The sequence below is a fragment of the Corapipo altera genome, unplaced genomic scaffold, assembly GCF_003945725.1.
Source record: "Corapipo altera isolate COAL_440 unplaced genomic scaffold, ASM394572v1 113, whole genome shotgun sequence".
Taxonomy (NCBI): domain Eukaryota; kingdom Metazoa; phylum Chordata; class Aves; order Passeriformes; family Pipridae; genus Corapipo; species Corapipo altera.
Window position 1 is genome coordinate 1,063,205 of NW_020884895.1, and position 15,640 is coordinate 1,078,844.

The 15,640-nt window shown below is 44.3% G+C and overlaps 1 protein-coding gene across 2 annotated transcripts in view; it reads right to left on the bottom strand.

The window, feature by feature from the left end:
- The window catches only part of TP63 (tumor protein p63), a 103,305-nt gene that overhangs the window by 36,137 nt on the left and 51,528 nt on the right, over positions 1 to 15,640 (bottom strand). For both annotated transcript variants that reach the window (XM_027647561.1, XM_027647562.1), the window contains exon 4: positions 12,863 to 13,117. In XM_027647561.1, coding sequence (XP_027503362.1) covers positions 12,863 to 13,117 — 255 coding nt within the window. The remainder of the gene's footprint in view (positions 1 to 12,862; positions 13,118 to 15,640) is intronic.

Consider the following 15,640-nt stretch of genomic DNA (forward strand, 5'->3'; position numbering starts at 1 on the left):
TGGTTTGAGAAAAGGGGAGGAACAAAAAAAGCAGTCTGCTGGTTTTAAGCACTACCCAGGTAGTATTACTACCCCATCTCTACACAGGACAGAGCATTTGGAATACATGCCCCTTTCCTCTGGCAGGATTTTAGAGCTACTGTGTTCACACTGTCCACCTTACTCAACCCAAATCAGTTCCCCTCAGCTCCCCAGGAAGGAATCCAGCCCACAAGACAATGAAAAAGATCCAAGTAACAGTTGCTACACTCCAATGACAACAGATCCCAGTCATAAACAGTCTGCACCTTCAAAATTCACATTAGTTACACATGCAAACCAATAATACAGCTGCATGTGCATCTCAGGGGTCGTCTTACAAAAAAACTAAAGCCACAGAGGTCAGTATAAGAAACATCAGTGGGATAATATGAGAACCTCAGCAGGATAACCTCTACTGCCAGCCTCACCACTTCAGCTGCTCCTGAGTCATGTAACTGTTCTGTGCTGCCACAGGCCTTGAGAAAGAGGCATTTCAAGTGTGCAATTAAAGGCAGGCGAAGGAGCTCTGCAAGCTGCAGTTGCAAGATGTTCATGCTACCTTCAGTTCCTGCAGAAAAACGAGGATGGGAGTAGCTGGCAAGGGGCATTTGACTGGGAAGCTGCATTCTGGGGTCCAGGTAGCCAGCCTGGTAACTGAGTCTCTGCACTGTCTTTGATCAATGAATTACAGAACATCCTTCCACCGGCAGTCCTCAGGGAGGGTACAAAGAAGTAGCAAACAGCAGATTTGCTCCAGGCCAGAAAGCAAGCTCATCTCACAGCACCAAGATGAGTAGAGTTTTTTCTGTTTTAAGAAAGAAAAAGAAATGTAATAAAAAAACCCTACAGTTCTCTGAAAGCAGCTAATCAAATTATTAAAGTGCTTAAAAGTTTAATGAAGAAATCAAAGCTATTAAGCAAACATTCAGCTTGATGTCTCTTTCCCTTCTTACCCACCCTTCCTCAATGCATTCAAAACCTCTTTTTTGCTGTGCTATAACATGTTTGAACAGGTACTGAGATACAAACAAGTCTTGGCCCCATCTCATACAGAATGGATTGGTTGCAGATGTTCTCCTGCAAGCTACATCTTGCCTCCTGCAAGAGCATTCATCTCCAAAACACATCATTTCACCTACTTTGCCTGAAGCCAAAACTCAAAGGTTATTTAATTTTTAATATTTTTTCTTTATTAACTCTAACATACCTACAGCTGTGCAAGCAAAACCCCGTCTGGTTTTTCAAGGCATAAAGAGGGAAGCGACTAAGTTTAGATAAAAGTAACCAAGCTAGGGCAGTCATCTTTCTGTTCACCTCTGCAGGAGCCAACAGCAATGTCAGGGATGCAATAAAACTAAAAACTGCTATATTTCAGAGAAGCCTGACATATTTCACTATCTTCCTAGGACAAGTCAGACATGAGCTCATACAGTGGCAGGTGAGTCAGTGACGAGTCAGACAAGAGTTCCTTAATTAAGCTTTAGGGGCAGATGATCCCTCGAAGGTGTAATCAGATTGGTATGGCCAGTGGAAAAAGGAAAAAAACCCAAACAACAAAATAACAAGCCAACATTAAAAAAAGCCAAGTGAACTGCTACACTCTTGCTCGGCCACGACAGGCAGGCTGGAGGCAGCAAGCTGCCCAGAGCCAGAGGGCTCTGAGCAGCACACAGAAATGCCTGGCCATCCTGCACCACCCCACTCTGGCAGTCAGCACCTGCCTGCATGCTCAGCTCTGCTCCTCCCAGGAGCGGAGAAATGCTGACTTCCCCAGCGAGCAGGTTACACTGGGGTCACACTGCAGACACAGTGTGACCTGGGGGGTCCAGAGTAAGGTGCACCCCAGGAGATGGACTTTCAGAGGCAAGGGGGTGGTTGGCAACAGCTCAGACCTGTGTGGTGAAGAGGGAAGCGGTCGCAAGTGAGTCATTCCCAACCACTAACCAACAGAGTCAATCCTGGACAGGTGATTTATCAACACTTAAAATGCTACCAAGCCATCTCACTTCAGAGGAAGACCTCATAAGTTTATGTTTTGGAAGCTTCCCTGAAATAAGCTGCAAAACACGCATCAGAATATCAGTGCATTGAAACAAAACAGCCTCATTAAACAGACTGGGATCAGCAGAGTGACTAACAGCATCAGAGAGGTTTTGTGCTCTCGACATCAAGACGTGCAGCATGGAAATGGTTTTCTTCCAGCACGTGTCCCTGCAAAATCATCCTGGAACTCATCTTGCCCATGTAGCTGTTCCTCCTGTTGGCCAGGGACCATGTTGCAGTGCTCCTTCTGAATGCCAGCAGCACCAGAGCAACCCAGTTCTCCCCATCTTTATCTTGCACAGATCAGTCTGCTGAAAAACAAGCCCAGAAAGACAGACTCCAACCTCTGCAGCCCTTTTGAGAGGCATGGCAAAGGAAATGGGCAAAAATGACTCATCAGAGAAGTCAACACACAAAGGGAATGCCAAATAAAGGTCAAATTTATGAATTCCTTACAGAAGCTGATTGCAAAGCAATCAGTCCACATGCTTTGTCTTTGTCAAACCTTACAGAACTAATGGTAACTCTTCTGAAGATGTTCCTAGGGGCCTCATCACTTCCTTTTAAGTGCCAATACTGTAAGAGGTTTTAGTACAATATCTAGAAATGCACAGGCTCTTTTCTGTTAAAGTCCACTTTGCTCATACATCTACAAGAACTCACCAAGGATGGGTCAAAAAAAAAAAAATGACTAAGAATGAGTTGTACGAGAGGTTTGCAGAAGAGATGGGAGACAAGGAAATCATTGCAAAACCAGCCACCACCCTGCTGATTAATGAAGAGGGATCATTCAGTGCTCAGACACTGGACAAACATCTCATGGGAAGACTTTTTCTCTCCCACCCATGGCAATGCTGATGCTCAAATGCAGACAGAGCGGGTGCTCTGCCTGCCCCGCTGCCGGCTCTGCAAACACCCTTCAAGGCTGGGCACCAAGCCCAGTGGCACTGTTCCCATCCCTTCCTCATGGGAATCTCTTCTAGCCCTGCATTTTAAGGGGGGGGGTCCAAGGAGCTCTGGGTGCAGGTTTAATAGCAAGCCTGGGCTCACTCTGCTCCCATTGCAAGGTCAGGAGCCAGTCAGGTCCCTGCCACAGATCACACACTTGAGCTAATAAGACCCGACAAGTGGCAGGGTGAGTTCGTCAAGGCTTGGCACCACAGCTAATACAGCAGCTGGTACAGCACTGTGCTCTGCCTATGTAACAGGAAGAGGCTTTCCTTATTCCCACAGCCCCCAGACGGCTGCTGGGTCAGTAATTTTCACACCTGGTAGGACCAACGCTAGTAAAGCTCGAGATCTCAAACAGGGGAAGCAATAACCCAGGAGGCACTTGGGCTTCAAGTTTTAGCCTAGAGATACATTTTGGTTGCCTCAAAAGTTAGTTTGTAGAAAGACTCTAATGTCCTGTAACTAATTCAAAATAAGAGGCCTGAAAGCCAAGGCTACTGATAGGGTACACACAGCAAGCACCAGTGTCCAGACGTCCCCCCCAGGCATTTCACATCAGGGGTCCAAGCATTTTACAACACAGGATCATCGTGACACAGTCCCAGATTTGAGGGTAAGTATGTAGAAAGGGGGAAAAGAGGGAGCAGAGGCAGAGGGAATAACTTGCACAATGTTACTCAGATTACATCTAAATCACAGTGCAGCAGCAGCTCTGAGGCTGGGCTGGGAGCCAAATCTGCTGCTCCTGAGCAGGGCATCTCCTGGCAGGGTGGCTTCTCTTCCCAGGAGGAGAGTGTGGTGCACCCCAGGGCACAAAACATGCAGGGAGGAAAGCCTCAAGGCAGCATAGCCATCATGGCTAATGGGGAAAACAAGAGAGCCACAAAATTTAGACCCAAGTCCTGTCTCATGCGTTTAGGAAAGCCAGGTCAGCCTTTGAGTGCTGTTTTCCTGTGTTTCCTGTAGCACATTTTTCAACTTTCCATAAAGCTGAATTTAGATGAATTTCAGCAGCTTACGTGTATCAGCAGATCATAAAACACTCCTTCTTATCAAACAAGTAATATTTTGCTCTCCTCAAAAAAACCCCACTCTCATAGAATACATCTAAAAAAACTCCCCCAAAATGAGGAAGAAGTAGTACTCTCCTTCTGTGGCTCCACCAACTTTTGTTCCAATGTTTAAGTGTTATCTTTAACAACTGGAAACGGTAAAGTTTGTATCAATACTCAGGTCTATTTGCAAGAGGATCTAAGCTCTTACTAGGGTAGCTATCCTGCTGTGTTTACAATAACAAATCTGACACACCTGCACACAGCAAAACCTCATGAAGAGACTTCCATTGCATAATAAAGTTCATGCTCTTTCTATACAGAAGGCATCCCTACCCAGGACACTTTTTTTTAAAACAAAGTAGGAATTTCTTCACAGTACATGGTCTGCCAAGCACTGGAGCTAAGCCCTCAGCACACGGAGCACCACCAATGCAACACACAGAATTATGCTGCCTCAGCACACTGCCAAAGCACTGTGTGCTCTGTATCGAGTTGGCAGGGACATAATATCTATGACAAATGTGATATTTCAGCTGACCTAAAGAAAGGAACGATCATCTCCAAGGGCAGTCTTTGTCTACAAAGTGAGCAATAGTTCTTGCACCAGCCCACCTGAAATAATTTATCCAAAAATAACATATTAAAACAGCCACTCAAATAGTTTTAGCACGACCTTTTTTTGTTGTAGGGTTGAAATAGCTTGTAACAGTGCTCAGTTGATGCATTTTAACTTAAACAGATCAATGCTACGGGGGAAATCGCAGCTATTAGGAAACCCTTCTTGCCCTGGAGCCGCTGCCTCCCTTCTGGGATAGTGTGCCGTGACCTTTGGAAAGGTAAGGAGGCAACTCTGCTGGTGCCTCTTTGAGCTCTGAGGATTGCTTTACATGCTTTAGCACTTGTGAAATCCAGGAGAGCTCAGCAGCTTTTACAAGCCAGCCCAGAGGCAGTCCCCATGCTGAATGCTACAAAAAAACTGAAGCATCAAAAAAAAAAAAAAAAAAAAAAAAAAAAAAAATAAGGGGGGGAAAAATCCACTCCAAAAAACTACTGTTTCAGAAACTTTGGCACTTCGGGCGCTTTGGTTTCCCTTCTCCAAAATGGCGACTCCACTCCTGATTTGCCTACCAAGCAAAGGTGTTTGCTGATTAGGGAAGTAATGTTTGTGCAGCACTTTGAAGATTTAAAGTACTACATTAATCCTACATGCTGTTCTTAGTAGAAGCCAATTTTTAGCTAAGAGGAGGGAAAAAAAAAAAAAAGCTGATTTAAATAGTGACCCTCCCCTACTTAAAGATGTTCACTCATCTCCCAACATCAGCTATTCTTATCTGTAAATGTTTTTTTAACCCTTCCTTCTCATAGTTCTCAGAAACCACAAGTCTCATTCAACTTTTATTTGAAAAATGGCTTCTTTCCAGGCTGTGGCTGTTTCTTGTAAAGTTAATTCCTTTGGTAATACTGCTGGAGGCACATTGGTATGTTTGGTGTGTGTATGTACACATATATATTTTCCCCCTTTTCACACGGTGTTGTTTTTATATATGTGTAGTGAAAGATACCTAATCCAGGATTATGATTCTCTTTATTCCTTTCTCATGAAAGTAGGTGGGGCTTTTTTTGTGCAAGTTGCATTGATGAAAATTATGTTTAATTAACACTTTTTCCTCTCCATATAGGCAAGAACAAAAAAAAGTTTCTTGCACTTACTTTTTTCCCTCTGAATTTTCCTTTAAAACCAGCTAAAACCTTATAATAAATTTTCTGGAAAAAAATTTGTGATGCCAATACACCTAGAAACTGCTTGTACAAATCAGCAGAGGGATTTTCTGCCCGTGGGGGACACAAACCCCTCCCCATCGTTTCTCCATCCTCCTATGTTCTAATGTCTCATGGTTTTTCACTTTCAGATCCAGGGACTCTTGTAATGAGCTCTAACTCATCTCCTGTTACAGTGGGAGAGAATCAGCCACAAACATTACAACTAAGAGGCTAAATCCTAGCTGAGAGAAAAGGACATTCATGACATCTGATGCCTCCTTTCTCTCAGCAGGTCAGGCACGCTGGGTGCCCCACACTGACTGTGCTGTTTGAGAGAACATACTCAAAGTAGGAAACCCAAATTTTCAGTTCCCAGTGCTGCTAGATACCAATTCATAGAGTAATAAAATAACTTCCCTTCTCATCCTTCCTGGGCATCACCAGATGTGTGGGGTACAGACTGTCCCTCACAGAGCAGTCTTGCACCACAGTGCAGCTCTGTCATCACGGAGGGCACTGGTCTATTAGAGAGCATATTACAAAACTCCAGTTCATACAGGCAGGCAATACTGCCTTGGTAGGACTTACAAAACAATCAGGGCCACAAAAACGAAAAAAAAGAAAAGCAAGACAGCTCACATCACAAGACATTTTCCAGAAACTACTACACAGATCTGTACAGCTGCTTGTAAGGAGTAACAGAAGAAGGTAACTAGTAATAACACCAAAATATACATGACAAAGATATTACGGGGAAAAAGCACAATTACATTCTAAAGGGAACCTAATGCACTCAGATCTCATTTCACTCAAGCATAAAAACCCAAACAGAAGCCAGCAGGCCCCTCCTGGCTGGTTCTCACAGCTGAACTGGTTCTTCTCAGCTTTGTGAGCTTGAAAACACCTCCCTGCCGTGAGAAAGGCACCTCCTTCAAAGACAACAAGCCCGGCTCCTCTCTTTCCAGGTAGATGACCTAGGACAAGTTACATATGCCTCAACAGCCTTGCTGTAAGGCCCTGTAATGTCACACTGAGGGAAACGCACCTCAGAAGCTCTTCAAGCAGGAAAACAGGATCACCACCTCTTCCTGCACAAGAGCGACGGTGGCAATTGAGACCTGCCCTGCGCCAAGAGCCCACACACACTGGAAACAGCCTCTTCAGACAGGCACAGCTGCTGAGAGCTAAAGGAAGCCAAATCTGAACCACTTCTCACCCGAGACAAATGCCCAAATACGGCAGCGCTCCTGCTCCTGATTTGCCGGGATGGGTGAGGAGCCAAGCCCTCAGCTCACACCATTGCATCAGCTCTCACAGCCTGCAGTGCCTGCGTCCAAAGGCTGCAACCCCATCTCCTCCTCCACTGCCTTCTCCTTGAAGATTGCCTCTCTCCCTTTGGATTACAGCATCTTTTCCCTTTCTCACTCCTGCTGTAACAAGTGGGGGGTTATCACCAGTGAAATTAACTTCGCTGGACAACCAGCTGGGCTGAAGAGAAAGCCTACATTTCTTATCAGAGTGGCCAGCAGGTGACCAATTTGAGTGCTCATGGAGGTCTGTAAACCCACTGTACAAATGAGCTTCTTACAAAGACCCTTCTCACCTGGCCTGTACAAACAGCCAAATCCTATATTTTTGCTGACTAAGAGCCCCTGAGGACAAGAAAATCCAAAAGCCTATAACAAGGCCACTTCCACTCCCTTTTCTCCTGACAGCTTTAAATGCAATGTTAAAGGGTGAAACTGAAAAGCTCAAATTGCACTGACCAACACAGCACAAAGGTTAAGATTTCGCAGGAACACTTGGCACAGCCCCACTTCTGTGTTCATCAGGAGAGTCACCAGCCTTCAGAAAAAGTCTTCATGTGAGATACTGAGAGATTATCAGTAGTCAGGACATATTGGACATTACCAGTGTTACTGAAATGATGCACTATTTGAACTGATTATTTAAGAGAACACTCAACACATAATTAGGAACTGCTGAGTCAAGGCAATGTACACATCTAATTGCCCCTTCACCGCTTCACTGTGCTTGTGCACAGTCCTCTAATTCATTTTATAGAGACTGGCAAAAAATTTCCCAATTTTACTAGGTGGATAAGGATACACAATGTATTTAAAATAAAAATGGAATGAGCCAACCTGAAATAAAAATACTGAGATAGACCAGCCAAGGAATCTGTTCTCTCAACCACAGAAACCTGTTATTGCTCGTGTGGACTAATTTAAGTGCATTCCTTTCAGCTTCCTTAAAATGCAGCTTTTCCAAATCCACCAAGCCCAATTGGCACAATCCATTTACTTGCTTTCATGCATGCTGTAGAGATTATTATCCAGCTTTGCTAGTAAAGAAAAGTCTGGAATCTGAGCATTTTCTGATGGTTGTAGGTACAGCTGAGTTCACAGAGAACAGGAAAACCAGTGAGCCTGCCTGGAACAGGGATTGCAGCTTTGGAGAGCTCCGTGTTTCATAATAAACCCTGCAAGGACCAATCCAGCTCAGCTCCAACCTACTGCAGGCCATGAGAATAAACTGCTAAACTCAGGTATTGCCAACACCTGAATTATGCAAGTCTTGCAGGTTTGGGTGTCTTTCTTCAGCTGAATAAAAAATTTGCAAATAAATTTCAGTTTTCATTTAAAAACTTAAAGCAATTTCTGCCTTCTCGTGACTACCAAGAAAAGTTTTAAAATATTTAGTAGATGCACCCTAAAGGCTCGGAAACCTTGGGAAGAGTTAGAAGAACCTGTTTGTCTTTTAAAAAGAGTCTCATGACTTATAAGGTGGTATCTTGCTTTTGGGGATGGGCGGATCAGATTAATTTTTTGATAGCTTGCATTTGGCAGTAATGTTAACTTTTACTTACCCTGACATACAATTTTAATTTTTACTTTCCTACTGCAATCATGTTTTTCCCCATGTAGCAGGTTCTGCTAGTGACAGGTGATTGCCAAATATTTTTTTAGAGGGAAAAGGGAGTGCAGTTGTTTATTTATTTATTTGTGCTCAGAGTGGGTGGGGAAGGTCTGCACACGACTTCCACAAACAAGAAAATGGGAGATGGCAAACTTTTGAAACACCTTGTTTTCTTCTGCTGCAGAAACAGGAGGAGACCCTGCAATGCATGGGCATATGGGAATTCTCCCACAATAAATGACATACTATTCTGCTTAAGTTCTTACTTAACCCAGTTCAGAGGGCTTCTCACTCAACCTCAACAACCTGCTCTTCATCTCAGCATTACAAACAATAACTGCTTTTTCCTTTGCAGCATGGTTTTCAAAAAGGTTTTACTGTATGAGTATGCACAAGAGAAACTCTGTCCTATTTAGACTATAAAGGCTTTTGTTTTTAAACACTTCAGTAGAGTTCCAATTGTTAAAGATTTTCCTTCTGAAAAGACTGATTAACTTGCTTATATTCTTACATGCATTCTGAGGTCATTAATTAAAAAAAATAATCAAGGATGCTTATAAAGTCCTCTGCAATCCAATCTCAATTTGTCATCATTAATTAGATCAACATTGCATACAAATGAAGAGCTAACCTGATTAGACAGCACGTTTTACTGGAATTCCTACTTAAGGTCATGAAGGGCTTCAGAGAAAAAAATTGTAATATTTTCAAAGTGAACTGCTTGTACATACGGAATCACCTTCTCACCTAGCATCAGCCAGTGCTTCTCTTTGTAATTTTGGTCTCTTTTTTTCCCCCCTTTAATTAGGCACCCATCACAAACCTGAGCAGAGAAGCTGTTACACTCATCTCCCTTCCAGCCTACACTGTACAAATACTGCTGATTTTGTAACAGGTGTCCAATGTCTATGGACAATAAACCTCCCTCACAGAAAGAGTTCGCAGAATTTAGAAGGGAAAAACAAAACAAACAAGTCTTAGGAGAAAAAGTTATTCCAGGCCAGGAATATTTTCAGACACATGGCATTTAGGTACGCAGCAAGTACTCTCTCTCCTTTCCCCCACCTCCAAGAAAAGTAACCTTGGGATCCACACGTGATTCCAGATTATTGCCTCCAAAACACACAGACTGGGATCTAAATGCACCAAGTGGCTTAGAAATCTGAAGCATCTTCACAAGTCTCTAATCATTCCATGAAAGCAGCTCTTGCTTTTTGGAGAACTAACCCATTCCTCTTACCAAAAGGCCACAACTTTCATTCCCATGACCTGATCTGACATGACTCAGCCCAGAAGCTCAGAGGAGCCCTGGTGAAGTGAGCTGTCACACAGGACAGCAGATCCCCTGCCAGTTACACTGAGCCTTCCCAGCAGGGCAAGGTGGGTCAGTCCGGCTCATCCACTCCCAAACAGGGGAAAGTGTGGTACAGTGGATTTCCTTACAATACTGTTACCCTGGGGAACTGCAAGAGGGGAGTAAAAAAAAAAAACCAGAACTCAGAAACGAGGCTTTCAAGTTTTGGACTCTTAGTAAGGGTGGGGCCATCAAGTAATTAAACTTTTAATAGGTCACTTCAGTGGAAGAAACTCTTCCAGTTGGGTAAGTTCCTAATCCATCATTAAAAAAAAGATGACAGGCATTAATCAAAGTGTATGAAGTCACATGGAGGGGGGGATGAGCAACTCCAAGAACTTGCTCCTGTTGGGAGGATGGGGCAATCACTCCTCCTTTCATCAACATTTCATGCGTGTTTCCACACTTCTCAGGACGACAGTGGGAAGGAGAGCCTTCACGTCCTTCCCCACCCACCCCACTGATAAAGCTGTCGAACACATATTACCAACTGCTCAAGAGCTCATGTGAAACGAGTTGGTGGATTAATTAGCAGAAGGGCAGAGCTCTGAAGATGGAAAGATGCTCTGCTGTGAAAGGCATATTGATTGAAGGTCCCCAGCCACCACCAAAGGACTGTCATAATTCACTGCCAACATACAGCACAGTGCCAGCTCCTGCACAAGCAGCTAAATCTGGGTCACTTGGCTCAGAGCAGGGACACCTGGACCACACTCACTCCCTCCTGATCAGAGAGCTGTTCAGGAGCCCATTCCTTTAGTAAAATACATAGATTTATACCCAGACAGACTGCAACATATATAGGAAACACACCTTCATCTGTTGGCAGTGTGGTCCACATCAAGGCAAAGGTAAAGGAGGAGAGGCTAAACGTGCCCTGCCTCAGGCTGCACACATTTGATGACTGTAGTCACCAAATACTAATTTTATTTATTTTTAAAGTCAGCATGTAATCTGATCTTTGACCACTACCCACATCCACACTAAAACTCAGCCTTCACTTCTATCCCAGAAATCCACTACTACTAAGGTGAAATATCTCAAGCACTTAACTCTAAGCTTGCTAGTAGCTCTCTCTCCTTCATCTCTGCTGGAACAGCCTACTACATACGTTCAAGTCTCATTTCAAAAGACTGCTTTTCGTAGTTGAAAGGGCAGCATCAAACACTCTGGTTCCTTGTAGCTGCATTAGATAATTCTTTGTACCATATGTATCAAAAGAGAATGTCTTTTCATAGCTCCTTCAAAGGACCCTCTCCAGAGCAGCTTGCAAAAATCCAAGCCAGCACTTTTTTGCCCTGAGAAATGCAAAACAGAACTGACCCACAGTTTCCTCACCTAAAGGGAAGTGAAAATAAATATTGTGTATAGTGCCATAGGAGAAACATGGATGCAGTAGGGCATCACTCCTCATGCAGATGAGTAAAAAATACAATTTCAACCTCAACCTTAAAAATACCTCACCATTTATACATAAACAAATGAAAAATTCAGTTGTGACTAGACCTATCATATTTTAACCTAATTTAACACAATTTTCTGAACTAAGTTCTTAATATCAGTTCTAGACAAATTTTACCAGAAAAGGCTTTTAAAACATATAGGATGCAAACTTACAGTGATCTATTGTTATGTGGCATCTTTTTCCAGAGTGGAGTGCAAGGGCTCTGCTGCATTGTTGGCAGCAGTGGCTGGGGGTTTCTTTTTTAGTTGCATTTGCAGCTAGACTGTATTTAAATCTAAGATGAAAGTAGTTCCTCCAATTAAAAGGAAAATAGAAAAAAAAAAAGCACATGCTATTTTAATGCTCTTAGCTTTTGGTAAAAAGTTGATCTTTTTGCTTAAAAAAAATAAAATCAAGTCCTTGCTTTTATTTGGGTAGCATGGGGTAGGACATTATTTGCTGCACCTACTCCAAGTGCCTGCAGGAGACGAAGGCAAATATTGAACATCTTGAAGGCAGCAATACTCTCCACTGTAAACATCTCTGCTCTTAGAGCCCTAAACCACAACAGCTGGACTTACAGCTCCTGCAGTGCTGTGTCCTGGGCTACGAAGTCTCTACAGCTTGAACAATCAAGCCAGCACCCCCAAAAATCAAGAGCTGGGCTTCAGATTTCAAGCTTCCACATTTTTTTTATAAGAAAGGTAATATTCTGACAGCAAGATCAAAGTGTTGAATAAAACAAACCAAAACAACAAACCAACAACAAAAACCCCACAATAAAACAACCCCTCCCTCTTAAAAGAAACCCGACATAGGGCTAACCCAAGCTGGTGACAGTGGGGTTCCCACACCAGCTGCAAGAGGAAGACACAGAAAAAGAGAAAGCCTCACACTGCATGGGTCTGAGCAAGGAGCACCACTTCCATCCTGCTGGCATGGCCCCAAATGCTGAACCTCACACAAACCCATGGATGCTGAAGAAAGCCAAGGGAAGTACTGAAGCAATGCTAATGCCCATCCCAGGTTTTACTCCAGCATACCTGCTAGACCCAAAAGGTCTTTAGGTAACCAAGTTTTTTGCAAGGCATTTTATTCACCTGGGATCTAATGATATTATTGAGGGTTAAATTCCCACCACGCCCTCCCAGAGCAACCAAGATAAATCTCTCCCTTCTGTGTGACACATCATACTCTGTAGAGGACTTGGGTCACTTTGTTCTTGCATAAGCCTTGATATGTATCGTATGAATAGTGTCACTAAGGGCATGGGGACTGAAGCCAGTGAGGAGCAAAGTGCTGCTGTGTCCTTACCGTCCATGTTGCTGACTTTGCTGTGCTGGACTGTTGAAATGATACATCAAAGCTGTGAGGTCCTGGGTAGTCTGTGTTGGAAGGGATGGCTGGGGAGGGCGAGAGAGCGTCAAAAGTCGAGCTGGGCTGGGCATAAGGCGAGGGGGCCGTGACGCTGTTCTGTGCATGCTCCGTGTTGTAAGGGCTGGTGGAGGAAGAGCCATTCTGGATCTGCTGGTCCATGCTGTTCAGGAGCCCCAGGTTCGTGTACTGCGGCTGGAGGCAAAGAGAGGCACAGGAGTGTTAGAGAAGCAGCATTAGGACAGGCTGGCTAGACAAGGCATTGCCTTCACAAGACAGGGTACACAGCATAATCTCAGCACCACCATACATGTGTCACACTAGGACAAAGACTTGCAAGGGATATCCCCCTCTTTACATCGGTGACTGAAACAGAAAGAAGTAAAGCTGCTCACAGTCACACAGTGGATCAACAGCAGAGCTGGGAAAAGAGCCTGCACACAACCAGAAGGTGACTCGCACGGCAGCCATCACGCAAGCCATCACAAGGAGACAGGCTTACTACGTCTAGCAACACCTAGACAGATCTTTTCCGAGGTACTGCTACAACCTGATAAAAATCAGCAGCTTCATTACAGTGGAACTGGCTCTAACTTGTACAAGGCTACATCGTCCCCAACAGTCTCGTGTTCTACATAAACACTATTCCTCCTCCTGTGGATCTGATTCCGCTACACAGTGACAATGGGGAGAAAGGTGGAACTCAGTATGACAGAAGGGGATAAATTCCTAGGCGACGTGGAAAAAAGCAAATGCAAAATTTTCATGTTCATTTAGTAGAGGAGTTGAGAAACATGCAAACATCTGGAGCAAAACTTTGGTTTAAACACACAGAGAGCGATTCTTCACAAAGTCCACAAATAAACATGGAATTTTTTGCCACAAAATGTTGCAATACTAAAAGACTACCGGTGTTCAAAAAAGCAGGAGACAAGTTCTGCTGGAGAAAAATCCATCAATACAAGTGTATCTACACTACAGAATTCTAAAATTCTGAACTACAAACAGTTGGAAGCTGGAAAAGTATCACAGAGAAAGTTACACAACTACCACGCATTTTTAATCCTCCAGAGGACATGGCATTGGCCACAGTGAAAGGGCAGCAGGTAAGCAGTACATGGGGTTCAGTCAGGTACACAGTCTCATCTTTGTTGTGTCCCAAGGGCACTAACTGCACCCAGCTTAGGGCAAGCAGCATCCAAAAGGTTTGTGGTACTCATTCCCAACAGCTCTGGGCTCAACCAGGAACACGCAGCAATAAAGGCACCTGGTTCTGTTAGCTGCTGACACAGCAGAAGGGACCCAGGCTCCTCTGCTTGTCCAAGGGTCCAAACAGCTCATGTCCCTCAACATCTTATAGCTTCAATCCCACCCAGAACCATCAAGCTCACCTATTTTCGAGTATTTCAGCCAGTCTGCTCATGACTTCCCTATCTTTCCAACAGTTGCTCCTTTTCCAGACAACTTCTTATCAGCCAAAAAGCAAAGGCTCACTGAATCAGCACCAATCACAAGGCCCATAACAAAAAGCTTTCCCAATACTAGGAATCCCAGCAGCCCTACTGAAGCTTTGAGCAGCACACCACTCCTCTAAGGACCTGAAGGGGAATGGCACAAGCTGTATGCTGAGCTCTCCTAGGACTTTAGACAAGTCATTTAACATCCAGCTTTACCAGTCATTTCAGCCACAGAGGAAAACAGGGTGGTCCCTTTGCAGGGATGAAGGGTCCTCCCTACACCTAAAGACTCTACACTCTCAGCTGTTCTTCCAGAAGGGGAGGAATTACAGAAATTTAAACCTCCCATTGTAGCTCTTCCTTAGGTTTCTGTTTCACTGGAAGAGGCTGGTATTTTCTGGGGTTTTCATTAAACACTGAAGGTGAGGCTGATTGTCTGGGATCTTCAGTGAGGCACTTCAGACCTTCCAGAGATGGATCAGTTTGCAACTAAGAGCTGGGCTGTGAAGGGGAAGGTCTGGTGGGGAACAGCACGGGGGACTTTATTTTGGAAGTTGGGATGGGCTGCAGAGAGAAGGGAGGGCTGGCTCCCTCCCTTGCTCTGTCAGCAACACACTGTGTCCTTGGGCAAGGCACCTCACCTCCCCCTCCACCCTCAGCCTACTGCAGGCAGCAAGGTCTGCAGGGCAAGGATTGCTCCTCACCATGTAAAAGCACTGCACTTAATGGGCCTCTGCTTTGTCTGAGGCCTGTAGGCAGCAGAGTAATAAAAGCAATTACACATTGAGTCCTAATCCTGGGTGAACCAGTGACTCTCTGTGTTGCCTCAGGTTACTCATTTGCCCTCCCTGCCTCAGTTTCTCACTCTGTGTCAGTGTGGATGTTATAGAGGCACAGCACCCCTGTCAGATGGGAAAGCTAATATCTGCGATTGGACTCATTGCATGCTAGAGAGTTGACAAGGGAATGAGTGATCCAGACTTGTTCTCCTTCTCCAAAAGGAGATTGCAGCTTTGGCAACACAGATGACAGTTATGTCTCATCTCCTGCAGGCTATTCAGTCAACCAAGACCTATTTAACGGACTTTTGGTACATGTTTTCCCTTGAGGTTGTACAGAAAGAGCCAAAATGCTGATGTACTGTACCAGGAACAGTTTTTTACCTGCTCAGTAATTCTGCATTAAATCAAAAACCAACCCTCTCTGCCCTCCTACCCCAGAATACCTCAGTAAGACCTGAAGACTTCTCAAAAATGCAGAA